The 15,392-nt window shown below is 40.0% G+C and overlaps 1 protein-coding gene across 7 annotated transcripts in view; it reads left to right on the forward strand.

The window, feature by feature from the left end:
• The window catches only part of LOC131951357 (uncharacterized), a 24,313-nt gene continuing 8,921 nt past the window's right edge, over positions 1-15,392 (forward strand). Inside the window, exons 1-3 of one of the 7 annotated variants that reach the window (XM_059313733.1) lie at positions 1-153; positions 4,297-4,435; positions 12,942-13,068. In XM_059313733.1, coding sequence (XP_059169716.1) covers positions 122-153; positions 4,297-4,435; positions 12,942-13,068 — 298 coding nt within the window. In that variant the 5' untranslated portion in view covers positions 1-121. Of the gene's footprint in view, positions 154-2,579; positions 2,980-4,044; positions 4,436-12,941; positions 13,069-13,091; positions 13,123-14,285; positions 14,908-15,392 lie in introns of those variants that run through there. The other 6 variants (XM_059313735.1, XM_059313734.1, XM_059313737.1 and 3 more) reach the window with 6 other exon arrangements.

Raw genomic sequence — 15,392 nt, forward strand, 5'->3', positions numbered from 1 at the left:
CACACCAGCCAGCAGACCGAAGTGGTTCAACAATCTCCAGTCGTGTGACTTGTTGCCTGATGGTCCAGTTGTTGTGTGACCTGTTGCGGTGGTGCTGCAGTTGTGGTCGTGTCGTCTCTCCATGATAGTCCAGCATGTCCCACAAGACTCGGGGTAAGTCTTTCTTCTAAAAGCTTCTTCGTTCACGTTTACACACAGACTTTCCTCGTTTGGTGATCGACCTGGCTCTGGTACTTGCTAGATTAGGAACTTATCAATTGAACGTGGTAAAAAGTAAACAAAAGAATCCTCTTTAGACCTAGCTATGCATTGGGCAGATGAAGTAGAGTTCATATGTTTCCAAGGACCGTGGTACGCGTAGTGGATTTATAATGTGGATTTTATTGATTAATTGTACCCAATTTATTATTAATCTGTAATGAATTTAATGGTATCGACCCAATTTATTATTAGTCTGTACTGAATGTAATGGTATCGTCGATAAAGCAATAGATATAGGCTTATTAGAATTGGTGTAGGCCATAGGCCAACGGTTATTGGTATAACAGTGAAGTATGACTACGTTTTGTTGTCGATTACGAGGACGTAGTATTTAGTCATCACATTGTTGTTGTCTCCAATCCGAATCCCGTATTTTGTTGTCGAAAACGAGGACGTAGTATTTAGTCATCACATTGTTGTTGTCTCCAATCCGAATCCCGTATTTTGTTGTCGAAAACGAGGACGTAGTATTTAGTCATCACATTTTTGTTGTCTCCAATCCGAATCCCGTCTTTTGTTGTCCCGAGAGAAAATGTACAGGTCAGCGTAAAGTTGAAGTTTTGGTGTTACAATAACCGTTAGATTGTAACCTGTTATACTGTGTGGGTGGTTAAAGGTACGTCGACATACTTGACAATGTTATAACAATGGGCAGATTTAGCTTGAGCTTAGAGGAATCCTGACACAAAGACATATATATATACAGGGGCGTAGCGAGGGGGGGGGGGTGCGGACCGCACCGGGTGACACCATTTAGGGGGGTGACACTAAGGCAAAAAATAGCAAACTATATAGAGAAAAACTTGAGGGGGGGGGTGCAAATCGAAAGTTTGAGGGGGGGGGGGTGCAAATCGAAAACTTGAGGGGGGGGGGGGGGGGGTGCAAATCGAAAACTTGGAAGTTTGTCCCCGGGAAGGGTCGCAACGCCTCTGGGGGGGGGGGGTGACACCATTAAGTGCCGCACCGGGTGACACCCGACCTCGCTACGCCACTGTATATATATATATATATATATATATATATATATATATATATATATATATATATATATATATATATATATGCCTTATTTATTATTTATAAACATAAAAGTGGTATAAAGTGATATACAAATTAATACAATTGTGAACTCAGTGCAGTAGCAGTCTATACCCTATTTGTCTCGCTGCAATGAACATATTTTAGTAGAATAATAACTCAACATACTTTGACTCTCTGAGCATTAGCACGCCTCTATGTAGCACAGATTTCTCCTAATGAAATTTGTCTCGCTGCATGGAACATGTTTTAGTAGAATAATAACTTTTATAATACTTTTAATAATAATACTTTTGAAATGTACTTTCTTAATATTTAGTTTCTAATTTTGCGAAGCATAAACACCAACATAGAATATGTCGTATGCTACTTTACAGCTGGCGTCATGTGTCGACTTGTGGGTGTGTGTGTATGTGAGGGGGGGGGGGGGGCTTAAATATGTTAACGATTCCTAATCACCAATGAGCCCCGCTTTGTTAATCACGATCTACATAGATGACTTTCTTCATATAAAGCATTACCTAGAGGAAAGATTATCCACAGTTCACACATCAGCAGTAGATGTCATGTTCACGTTATATGGTTATACACAGGCGGTCATGTTTCGTCATTCCTCTCAACCATAACTCAAACCAACTTATGTATTAACCCTTGCCAGAAAACCCTAACTATTACACGTAGAAAACCTAATCTGTACTCAAATAATTAGGACTGTTAACAGCGTACTTTATTCGGTGTAATCTCTAATAGAACCCGAGTTTTGTGACGTTTGTGTTTGACTTTTACCAGTGGTGTAGGTCGAAGGGGTGTGTGTCGGGTGGGGGGTGGGGGGGGGGGGGGTGGTGGAGATGTGAATCTAGAGTCCAGTCTATGACAGTAAATATGATAACCCAACAACCCGTGTGGATCGGAGGCTGAGGGAACAAGGGTAAATATGGATCTAGGCAGTCTAAAACGGTTTAACAATAACTCAAACCAGATTTCTGAAATGATGTGTTAGAGCTAAAAATGTTTAACATACGATAGTGCATGATGACCTTTAATTCAATTCTCTACAATGATGTCCATATCTTTATAGTGCATTATTTTTTATTACATAAAAGTCTTGTTATTAAAACGTTTTTAATGTATATTTTAGAGGATTATTTTGTACAGTGTATCAAGGGAGGCTATGCGTAAAAAGTAAGCCTTTACTTTTATTTGAATGACCTCCCTTACTACCCCTCCCTTTTCAATAAAATCACTAGTGTTGTTATGATGAATGGATGGCCTAGACCTCGATCTAGCCTATGAGGAAGGTGCTTTGAATGTCCCGGAACTTTGTAGCTGACACAAATATTTCTCCTCAAAAACCCACCGAGCTTAGAAAAAAAAAAACTCGGGAGAAATTGTGTCAGTACACACTGATCTCGCTGGTTCTAGATATGACTTACCGCTAATAAACAATTCACCAAAGCAGATTAAATTTGTTTAGTTACGTTTACTGTGTTCTTAATTCATTGGATAAAGTGTTGAAAACTTGGAATATTTTCTACACAGACCTGTCGAACTGGATGTAATTAAACAGCCGAACGGGACAGGTGTGTCTTAGTGCGGTGGTGACCGTATAAGTTGAAGGATATGAACTTTACTGTTGTCTTAAGCCGTCTGCTGTTCAGTCGTCCACGCGTGGAGGTACTCGTGAGTTTTTAGGACAGTGTAGGGTATTTTATGGTGGATTTTTAAAACGTAATACATTAAATTAGCGTAACAATTCAGTGGGAGTGTATGTGGTGTAGTTTGTGTGGTGTCGTGTTTAGAGCAGTTAATACAATGTGAAATGGTGTTCGTGGTGGATGTTTTAGTTTTCTCTAATAAAAATGTTCATCTGATTATTACCAATAATTTATTACAGATCTATATCTACAGGCGTAATAAATTTATTATATAAACATCTGGCAACGTTCAGACAGTTATATGTCTTGTCGTTATTTTTAAACATAGTACACAAAAAAATAAAATAAAACAAAGGCAATTTATTATAATCGGCAGCGTGTAACACTTGTAATTTTCTGACTCTCGTTAGAATCTGATGTTCAATATTTGGTTTACTTGACGATGTCTGACCATAGAAATCTTGTGGAAAGTGGAAAGTAAAAATGTTTTGTTATGCTATTAATTTGGTGAACTTCAACTTCAGTTGTCGAAATACTAAGCTGTAGCGTCAAAGCAAGAACTTATCTTGCTGAAAATTTTGAGAAATTCACGGAGAAACCTGTCCAGCATTTTCGTTTTCAGTTACCTTTCGTAATGACTCATAGACAATGTCCTCTTGTCTGATTCATTGTCCTACATGACAGTTATCCTGTCCTCTAGCAGGGTCAGGACTATTTTTATTTTCCTATTTTGACGTCGCTTCTAGAAACATTTAAGAATTAAACTGTGACTGACCGCCTGATGGTCAGCTGTTCTTGTCCTCCCCCGTCCCCCATAGTTCATTCACCTTGCGTTGAATGCTATGACGTTTACATTTAAAAAATTAGAATTACTTACATCCCATGTTCATATCTAGGTAGTCTGTGTGACGTGATAGCAGATGAAAAATAGGACAGTTTTATGTATCCTTTACAAAGGAGTGTCCACATAAAGGCTTAGATCTGTCAGTGCTTATCTGCGGCGTAATTTTAGCCCCAGGGACGATCACTCCTAATTCTTTTACTAGCTTGTATTTTCTTACATATTGAAATCAAGAAATGTTACTTTCAGATTTTCAACAGTAGGCCCTATATGAAAACAATGAAATTATTTTATATTATTTTAAAAAAAACTATGAAGTTAGTTTTCTTTCGCCATGGAGGTTATTCATTAAGAACAATAAATAAATTAAAATGTGAATTCACAAGACAAATCCGCGTAATTAACCCTAAGAGGACTGGCAAAAATATGCAGACTTGTTAACCCTTAGAGGGACTTTGGAGACCCCCTAACTATGCTGTAGGAATCTAAACTCTTTGACAGGATGGAGTCTAGACCAGAGATAAACGATTTGGTTCTAGACGCCAGTGCCTTCCTGCTGTCCGAGGAGTTTGTCCAGCAACTGGCCACTGAACTCGAGCCTTATCGTCTGCAGGTGTCTCAGGAGCTTGGCCTGCCGTCTGTAAGTATCTCACTGTTTGATGTGTGCTTACATCTATATATAGTTGTCACGTGACTTTGGTCTCCCGTCTGTAAGTATCTCACTGTTTGATGTGTACTCACTCACATCTATATATAGTTGTCACGTGACTTTGATCTCCCGTCTGTAAGTATTTCACTGTTTGATGTGTGCACTCACATTTATGAATTATATAGCTGTCACGTGATTTTGAACTTCCGTCTATTAGCAACTGCATGCCGTCCATTCATTTCTCACTAGCTTTCGACCATGGATACTACCAATTACTGAGATGTTGTGTTTTTAGTATAAATATAATATTGAACGTTAATCTTACAGTTGGCGTTGACAGTAATTAATACTATTCCTTTATTTTATTAACCAAACACATTATCCCTATTTATTTGAAGCTGGCTAAAAATACCCCCACCCCCATCCCCCAACTTTCTTACCCTAAGCTACTTTCTTTTCTGCCCAAGCACGGGTAGAAACCAACTTGATGTTTGACTAGTTTTGTTCTTTTGTGTTTGAGTTGAAGGCCTACACAATGTTTCTACTCTGTCCGTTTAGCCTAGCTTGAATTGCACATCACAAACTTGTATTGCATAACACAAACTTGAACTGCACCCCACAAACTTGTATTGCATAACACAAACTTGAACTGCACACCACAAACTTGAATTGCATAACACAAACTTGAACTGTACACCACAAACTTGAATTGCACACCATAAACTTGAATTGTAGACCACAAACTTGAATTGTAGACCACAAACTTAAATTGTAGACCACAAACTTGAATTGTAGACCACAAACTTGAATTGTAGACCACAAACTTGAATTGTAGACCACAAACTTGAATTGTAGACCACAAACTTGAATTGTAGACCACAAACTTGAATTGTAGACCACAAACTTGAATTGCACACCACAAACTTGAATTGTAGACCACAAACTTGAATTGTAGACCACAAACTTGAATTGCACATCACAAACTTGAACTGCACACCACACAACCAACAGTCATATTATCCTTATCACTTACTTGTGACAACACAATATTGTGTCACATTCAAATCTTATCGTGCTAACAATATATGATGTGTCAAACAACTTTATTTCCAATCAGATCGTGACTATACAAGCGTTGTCTGTATCAGTAAGTCTCGAGCTTTAAATCTTTGCAGTATATTTCTCTCGCTAAAGCAGTTTCTTTCGGGTATCTCTACTGGTTGTCACTACACCCTTGCCGGATAAAGTAACCCCCCCCCCCCCACCAGAGTGGTCTAGCGGTAGAGAGCTGGACTGCTAACCCGTAAGTTTCGAGTTCGAATCCGGATTCAAGTCAGTAGACCGTCCCTGAGTCCGCCCAACTCTGATGGGTATCTAACTCACGTTAGGGAAAGTAAAGGCGGCTGGGCATAGTGCTGACCACAATATTTCTTCATATGCCGTAGAAACATGCCTAAAAAAAACCTGCGCCAACGAAAACATGAAAACATCCTTGGACTCCTAGTTCAAACAGTAAATTTAAGTAGTAGAGAAAAATATCTTCTAAAAATAGCTTTTAAAAATGGGACCATGTACTGCAGTTTTAAAAATAAAATGCACTTAGAGCCAAAAATATTGACTTTCACCGTTTCGGCTGCGTGCCAAAGTTCAGAGAGGGGTTTCACGTCGTAGCCAGATTTCAGTTCCTGTTCTGACTTGTCGCGTTTTCTCGAGAAATTTGTCGCCGATACTTATTTTAATTTCGTTTCGTTCACTTTCGTCAGGCTTTTTTTACTTAGCCTAACAACATTATTAACTGAGATCGTCATTATGTTTTAACAATGATTAGTGCACGTTTAGAACACGTTTTTATCATAAGGACTGAAAAACAAAATAGCTTTCATAACTAAATAAGTATACGCCATTCGGTTATGAATTATGGTTCTCGGTTTAACGTTTCAAAAAGAACGCTAATTTAGTTAGTTAAATTTTAAACAAAATAGACCAGCAATGTTTTGAGTTGCCCAAATACTAACATTCCTGTGTTCAGATGAAAAGTAAATAAGGTTCACTCAACCGTGAAAATATTCAACCATGATCAATGGACATGTCAGGTGATATGAACACAGGGGAGGGGGGGGGGGGGGGGGAGATCTAGGACAGGGTCGACAACCTTGTGAGACGGAAGAGCCAAAAGTTGACAAAATTTCCCAGTTTTTTTAAGTGCCACTGACATTTTTATTTCAATATTTGGTATTTAATTATGATTCGGTATATACATTTGATTTTTTATGTAAAATAAATAGCTTTAGATATGAAATAATATTTATTCATACAAAAACATACACATGTTTCGCTAAATAATATTAAAGTATTGTAGCTAGCTCTGCTAGAATGATAAAATTAGTAATAAAAAATATAACTATAATCATTGAATATTTACATTAGTTACATCAATGGGAGCATTGGCCTTGCATGCCGTTTGAAAGTTTGGTTAAATCTGGCTCGTAACTTGTTGTTTTCAGTTTCAAGCACGCCTCTAGATTTGTATTTGTTAGTTGCCCTCTAACTTAACTTTTTATTATATCCATGCAAGAGAACACTTGCTTGCCTGAATATGCAGGACCGAAGGTAGTCAGCGTTCTAAATGTTAACCTCTTAGGAGCAGAACATTTTCACAAATGGACAAATACCCGAATGGACATTCGTGCATTTGTCGCTTTCGGGCAAGTGTGCATTTGGGCAAGTGTCCATTCGGGCATTTGTCGCATTCGGCAAGTGTCGTTTAGGAAAAGGGCCTTCGGGCAAACTGCATTCAGACAAGCATCTTTCTGGAATTTGTCGTAGATTCCCAACTTCTTCATCTCACGGTAGCATTCTGGAATGTCTATTCCAATCGTTCAATGAAAGTACCTCAACTCTCGACATTTCTTTTAGAGCTGTCCAGTGTCCACTTGTGCAGCGTAACATGCATGTTTTATTGGCCCTCCAACTAACTTGCTCTTGAGTTCTGTGAACTTATCACGCTTCAAATATTTGGTTTTCAAATCCAATCCAGCTATTTAATTTGAAGCAAACCAGCATCAGTTTCAAATGGCTTAATGTTGATATCATTTGTATTTGTGTTGAGATTATTTACTATCAACGCCAGAGTACTTGCGTTTGTTTGGAATTGCTCAAATCTCTCACCGAATCCATCCTTCATATTGTTGTCGACACCTGATCTTGGAGAATGTAGGGTGGGGGTGGAAGGTGGAGGTGATATAACACTAGCTAGTTTGGGCAGAGTTAAATACTTTAAAATAACATATTATTTATTATGCTATGCAACTCGTACACACTGTTACGTCATAAACATAGTGTCGTGTCGTGCATAGTATATGTTAATTAACGGGTAAAAGCACAAGATGTAGAGACACGACACAAAAAACGAAACAAAACACAACTACAAACAGCAGCTACAATCACAACACCGTGAACACATCACAAACACATCATCACAAAGACAACATTACAAACAAACACAACATCACAAACACAACATTACAAACACATTACAAACACACCATTACAAACACAACACCACAAACACAACATTACAAACAAAACATTACAAACACCACCACAAACACAACACCACAAACAAAATACCACAAACACAACACCACACATACAACATCACAAACAAACACAACATCACGAACACAACATCACAAACACAACAGCTACAATCACAGCACAGTGAACACATCACAAACACAACATCACAAACAAAATACCACCAACACAACACCACACACACAACATCACAAACACAACACTACAAACACAACATCACAAAAAAACACAACATCACAAACACAACACAACATCACAAACACAACAGCTACAATCACAGCACAGTGAACACATCACAAACACAACACCACAAACAAACACAACATCACAAACACAACATCATAACGCAACTTCACAAACAAACATAACACCACAAACACAACATAACAAACAAACACAACATCACAAACACTACTATTTCAAACATAAACACAACCGCTACGTACACAACATGATAAACACCATAGTTCTTAATGCTTTTATTTATGTGTAGGCTTATAAATTATACGAAGTGTCACACACACAAAACTACACATAGATCTAACTTAATAAATATTTAAACAATAATTCAGGTATGTGTTAACATTTAGAATGAATCTTCATTTAGTTTAGACCTGAAGAGCTCGGTTATTTTTTTTTTTTTTTTGCATGTCGAACTGCCCCTAATCTGACCTACATATCGCTAGTTGGGGACAACCCGGTCATGTGACGTGTGTGAGATCACTGATGCGTGAACGCGCGAGTGGTGTGCTGGGATTGTTCCCCTTGGATCCGGTTTGGACGGGAATTTTAGGACATGGCGGGGGCGTTGTTGTGTTGTAGGGGGAGGGGTGGGGGTTGTGTACTGGGGATGGGGGAGTTGTTGTGTTGTAGGGGGTGGGGGTTGTGTACTGGGGATGGGGGAGTTGTTGTGTTGTAGGGGGTGGGGTTTGTGTACTGGGGATGCGGGAGTTGTTGTGTTGTAGGGGGTGGGGTTTGTGTACTGGGGATGCGGGAGTTGTTGTGTTATAGGGGGTGGGGGTTGTGTACTGGGGATGGGGGAGTTGTTGTGTTATAGGGGGTGGGGGTTGTGTACTGGGGATGCGGGAGTTGTTGTGTTGTAGGGGGTGGGGTTTGTGTACTGGGGATGGGGGAGTTGTTGTGTTGTAGGGGTGTTGTGTACTGGGGATGGGGGAGTTGTATTGTAGGGGAGGGGTGGGGGTTGTGTACTGGCGATTGGGGGAGTTGTAGTGTTGTAGGGGGTTGTGTACTGGGGATGGGGGAGTTGTTGTGTTGTAGGGAGGGAGGAGGTTGTGTACTGGGGATGCGGGAGTTGTTGTGTTGTAGGGGAAGGGTGGGGGTTTGTGTACTGGGGATGGGGGAGTTGTTGTGTTGTAGGGGTGGGGGTTTGTGTACTGGGGATGGGGGAGTTGTATTGTAGGGGAGGGGTGGGGGTTGTGTACTGGGGATGGGGGAGTTGTATTGTAGGGGAGGGGTGGGGGTTTGTGTACTGGGGATGGGGGAGTTGTATTGTAGGGAAGGGGTGGGGGTTGTGTACTGGGGATGGGGGAGTTGTTGTGTTGTAGGGGGTGGGGGGTTGTGTACTGGGGATGGGGGAGTTGTTGTGTTGTAGGGGGTTGTGTACTAGTTGTGGCTGTGTTGTGCGGGAGGGTGGGGTTTACCGCCCCTTCTTATACCCATCAGAAGCTGATTACCGCCCCTTACTGGTAGCTGATTACCGCCCAATCAAATACCCAGCAGAAATCTATTATCCCCCCCCCCCTTCTTATACCCAACAGGAGCTGATTACCGCCCCTTCTTATACCCAACAGGAGCTGATTACCGCCCCTTCTTATACCCAGCAGAAATCTATTACCGCCCCTTCTTATACCTAACAGGGGCTGAGCTGATTACACAAGCCAGTTTCATCTGATACCATCTAACTAAATATATCGGGGTAAATACACCATCGGCCTTCACGGTTCGATACGGTCTAGTGGCAATCCACCAGTCCTCCACCATTACCAGAACCCCCCCCCCCCCTCGCATCCTCGAGCTGGGACGAACGGTCAAAGGTCACTGGTTTACCCTACCTGCCCCTAATACAGCCACGTGACTGTGCCATTGACGTCAATGTTTTAGAATAATTGTAGCATATTTTAGTCATATCTCCACAAACACACACACACACACACACAAACACACAACAACAAGGTTACGACCCGGATGCTATGGCTATTTATACGGATCCCACAATACATCTGTAGATGTTAACAGCGGGGGGGGGGGGGGGGGCTACTTGTATGGTGACCCCGACTGAATGTGTCGCTAGCGCTGGTTCAAAGGTTAACCGGTAAGGGCAAGGGCGCTGGTTCAAAGGTTAACCGGTAAGGGCAAGGGGATTATCTGTGTTATCCTTGAACCAGCCACAGTGTGATCTTATGTAAGGCCCGCTTTGGTTTAACTGTTCATTTTGTTAATAAATTACTTATTCTTCGCAGCGAAGCTAAAGGGGTAATCCATTTATGATGGGTTTTCCGAAAAAAAATATGACTTTACCGGACGCGTGTGGACTTTTAAAAAGGGAATTAAGTGTACTTTTGTGGACGGGGGGTAGGGGGGGGGGGGTGGTAAGGGGTGGTAGGGGGGGGGTTCCAAAATCCAAAAAATGAGTGGACGTCATAAATGGATAACCCCAAATTCTAACCTTTTGTAGATCTAATTCAGTCATTGCGACTGAAACCTAACCTCTTCTAGAGTCTAGATCTAGTTACTGCCAATCTAGGACACATGACCCCCCCCCCCCCCTTAACAAGATATTCCCATGGGGCAATATACTCAACGTTGTAAACAAATAATAAATGATCCCCTCCCCCGGCACCAACGACACTGACCATTGGTCAGTACGGCCACTACCCCTGTGACAACTCTCCGTACATTGCGAGACTTGACGTACCATTTATCTTTCCAATCATGGGCTGAAAATTACATTTTTGTGTGCTCATGTTTGCATTTTGTTTCTTCTTCAACACCGTCTGACACCCATCCACAGAATCCTTACATGGGGTGGGGGGGGGGGGGGGGGGTGGGGGGGTATGGGGGGGATGGCAGACTTTTTACGGTTTATAACAAATTATATTAAGTCCGAAAGAAATGCTTGTTTATACTCATAAGTCACATATTATTATAACCTACCTACACGGTAAATGAGCCAAAAGAGCCATAAACCAAGGCCCAGTTTACTAGGCCCAACAATCAGCATGGGACAGAAAGTTAAAACTAAAAATAGGTAGGCTACACCCACGATGTACGGTCAAGTTTATGTATTACAACTTTAAACTGTTTTTAGGTTGGGCATTAGATTTTTTTTATTTAAACTTGGAACTGTAATAAAACAGACTTTTAAAAAAAAATTAACATTTAATAGAATAGAATGCTTAATTTGTCTCTAAACGCCACATTACTATTCTCACTGCCTAAAGCGTGGACTAATTAAAACTTCAACAGAGACCAAGTATTACATGAATTTCATAGTTCAGGCTTGAATGGTGACAATAGTCCCTGCTTACATTCCTCCAGTTGGTAAATGCTACTTTTCCCATTAGAATTTTGATACACTACATTCTACAAAAGATAAAAAAAACTACATTCTTCAACAACAACGAGTGTCAAATATCGTATGTTTCTCAACCAGCATAACCCATATTTCCAGTTCGAGGCTATGTTCTCTTTAAATAGGGACCTTGCACTTGTTATGTAACACCATTTTTTACCCCAGCTACCTCCCTTAGCATCCCCACACCCCCCACCACACTACCACACACGTCTCCTAACACACCGAAACCACGGTTTAAAAATAAATTATTGGATTCACGGTATGTTAAAGAAAGTAGCGTACTACATCTGCAGTTGTAGCGCCGTACTTTGTGTTGGCAAAGACAAACAATATGCAAGCCGGCATGTCACTTATTCACGGAACATTTACAGAGGACATTAAACAAATTAAGAATAGATTAAATTAAATGTTGTATCAACTGCTGTATACAATTGTCCTACCTCATAAAATACAATCCAATAAACCACACACTACCTCCTAAATATTTCTTGTAATATTTCTACTGTCAAAACATTACATATGAAACTTTCCCTATGTTTTTCATACTTTTTTTACCCCTTAATTAAACCCTTACGTATGTTTTCAGATATTTTGTGTTTAATTAATGAACCCCTCAATTAAACCCTTGACTAAAACCCTGCCCTCAGTTTTTCCTATAGACCTCTGACTTTAACACAACTCTCTTTCTCCCTTAATTAAAACTTAAACCCAACCCTCTGTTTTCCCATGAAACTTTAATTTAAACCCAACCCTCTATTTTCCCATCAAACTTTAAACCCAACCCTGTGCTTACCCTTCAAACTTTGAACCCAACCCTGTGTTTACTCTTCAAACTTTGAACCCAACCATGTGTTTACTCTTCAAACTTTGGACCCAACTCTCTGTTTTCCCTTCAAACTTTAAACCCAACCCTATGTTTTCCCATCAAACCTAAACCCAACCCTCTGTTTCCCCATCAAACTTTAAACCCAACCCTCTGTTTCCCCATCAAACCTAAACCCAACCCCCTGTTTCCCCTTCAAACTTTAAACCCAACCCTCTGTTTCCCCTTCAAACTTTAAACCCAACCCTCTGTTTCCCCTTCAAACTTTAAACCCAACCCTATGTTTTCCTTAAAACTTTAAACCCAACCCTCTGTTTCCCCTTCAAACTTTAAACCCAACCCCTGTTTCCCCATCAAACTTTAAACCCAACCCCTGTTTCCCCATCAAACTTTAAACCCAACCCTGTGTTTCCCCATCAAACATTGAACCCAACCCTCTGTTTTCCCCATCAAACCTAAACCCAACCCTGTGTTTCCCACAGAACGCGGCACTGCCTGAGGGGCTACTGACCTGGAAGAACCAATCTGGCGCCACACTCTTCGTGTTGATCGGCATCCTCAAGAAGATCAGGAGACCCAACTGTATTGACATGATCGCCGCTTACATGGGTGAGTACCCAGAACATAGACCCAACTGTATTGACATGATCGCTGCTTACATGGGTGAGTACTACTATACCCAGAACCAGTGGCGAAGCCAGGAATTGTTCATGGGAGGGGTTCAAATAGTTTTCCATATGCATAAAATCATATATATATATATATATATATATAGGAGTGTGAGTCCATGGGAGGGATTATACTCCCCCCCCCCTTTGCCTATGCCACTGCCCAGAACATTCCAAAACAGTCTATAGTATTCCAGAACAATCAGAGGCTGGAGAATCTAGAACATTCGATTATTGAAGGTTCCTGGGCATACAGCTGTGGGTGGTTCTAGAATATTCAACATTGAAGAATAGAAATTCAGCCTCCGATGAAGTTTGGTCATTTTTTTAAGAATCTAGAACATTTGGTTGTTTTATTAAATATTTATAGCAATATACGAGTGGTGTATTTGATGGTTTTAGTGTCATATATATAACTCCAATAATGTAGGCATCTAGCTGTGTCGTCAGATGGACTTCTTAAACTTTTAAAGTTAGATAAGTAAATATCTTCTTTTAAAAATTAATGTTTTCCACAAATGAGATCACATGATTTTAGTCCATTTCACCCCCCCCCCCCCCCACAAAGATCCTGTCCCATCACAATCCCCCCCCCCCCCCCACATACATTATTGCTTACATGGAATTCAACACCATTGACCAATTTTTAAAGTTACATTTTTCTTACTAGTGAAACATCAAAACTGGTCTAAATTAAAAAAAAATACAGTTCTGATGTTGTATTTTAGATCTTTACCTCACAGAACTCAGCAGACAATGAAGGATACACTTTAGACCCAACATACCAGCATATTTGTTGGGTTTTCCGAGCATACATTCAACCACAAACTGTTTTACACCTGCAGCAAATAATTTTTAACATCTGCAAGTTTGACGTACACCTCATGACATGACCCATAAATAATGCCTGGTGTCCATTACACAAAAAGTAATTTTATCCTGTTTCCGGTTCTCGGAAAGGATAAACGAAAACACAATATTTTTTTTTCTAAAATAGTTTGCAGCCTGCGCATGCGCTACCACTCCCTATTATTTTAGGCTAGCAAAACTTGCCCAGGTCCCCTAATTTATATGACGTAGCGGGGGCATTAATAAGAAGTTTAGTAGGCGCGGTGGGTGAAAGATGGTGGAGGTAGAAATGTTAAACCACATCCGGGAGAGACCAACCTAAGACTAGCAGACAATCGGGAAAACAAAACGTAACGAGAAGTGTTGTCGTCTGCACAAGGATACTTCCGTTTCTTACTCTTTTGTTTTATTGGTTAAAAAAGGAAGCATTGAAACTAAACTAAAAATAAACAACGGTTTTCGTAACACGGGCAATAGCGGTGAATATTCAGTTTTCGTAACACGGGCAATTAATAGAAGTGAATATTCGGTTCGTGTATGGAATACTTGAATGAAACATTTTTATTTCTCTAACGGCTAGGTAGTAGCTCATAGTTTTATGAGTTAACATAGCAGATGAGGACGAGAAAAAATGTATGTTTAAAAAAAAAACACGGAATAATCATCTAGTCTGCCTACATGTAAAATATTTAGCTTTAAAAAGTTTGCTGTAGTAACTAGAGACAAGTGGATTACTAGTGAGTTTAAGAACATAAGGATTATCACAGGATTAAACTATTTGTGTAGATAGAACATACGGATAAACTACTTGTGTAGATAGTACAAAAGGATTACGACAGGATTAAACTAATTGTGTAGATTACCGTCATGAAGATATCAGGGACTTTAGTTTTCTGGGACTCCAAAGTTTTCACACACACTCTTCAAGTAGGTAAGGTAGTGTTGGTTAGTTTAATTCTTTCATCTCTCATCAAACATATCAGTGTTTAAGAGATTTCATTCCTTCTTTCGATTACCTAATTTAATTTAAATAGTGATGAACGATGTCCAAATAACTGTCAGTATAACCCCCACCTTCCTTTAATTTTGATTTTAAACTTCATTTGTAGATCAGGCAACTAGATAAATGCAGGGGAAACTACCCCGTTTAGTATTTTTTACTGTGTTTAAACAGACAAATATGTCAATTTCATTACATTTTAAACTAATTTTTTAAAATTTATTTTTATTATTAGATATTTCTAGTACTAATTACAGAGGCGTAGCGACCCTTCCCGGCGCCCGGGGACAAACTTTTGATTTGCACTCCCCCCTAAAGATTTCGATTTGCATCCCCCCTCAAACTTTCGATTTGCACCCCCCCCCCTTCAAATTTTCGATTTGCAACCGCCCCCCCCTCAAGCTTTCAATTTATTT

The sequence above is a fragment of the Physella acuta genome, unplaced genomic scaffold (genome assembly GCF_028476545.2).
Source record: "Physella acuta isolate Inbredline_101_S28 unplaced genomic scaffold, ASM2847654v3 ptg000808l, whole genome shotgun sequence".
In the NCBI taxonomy this organism is placed as follows: Eukaryota; Metazoa; Mollusca; class Gastropoda; family Physidae; genus Physella; species Physella acuta.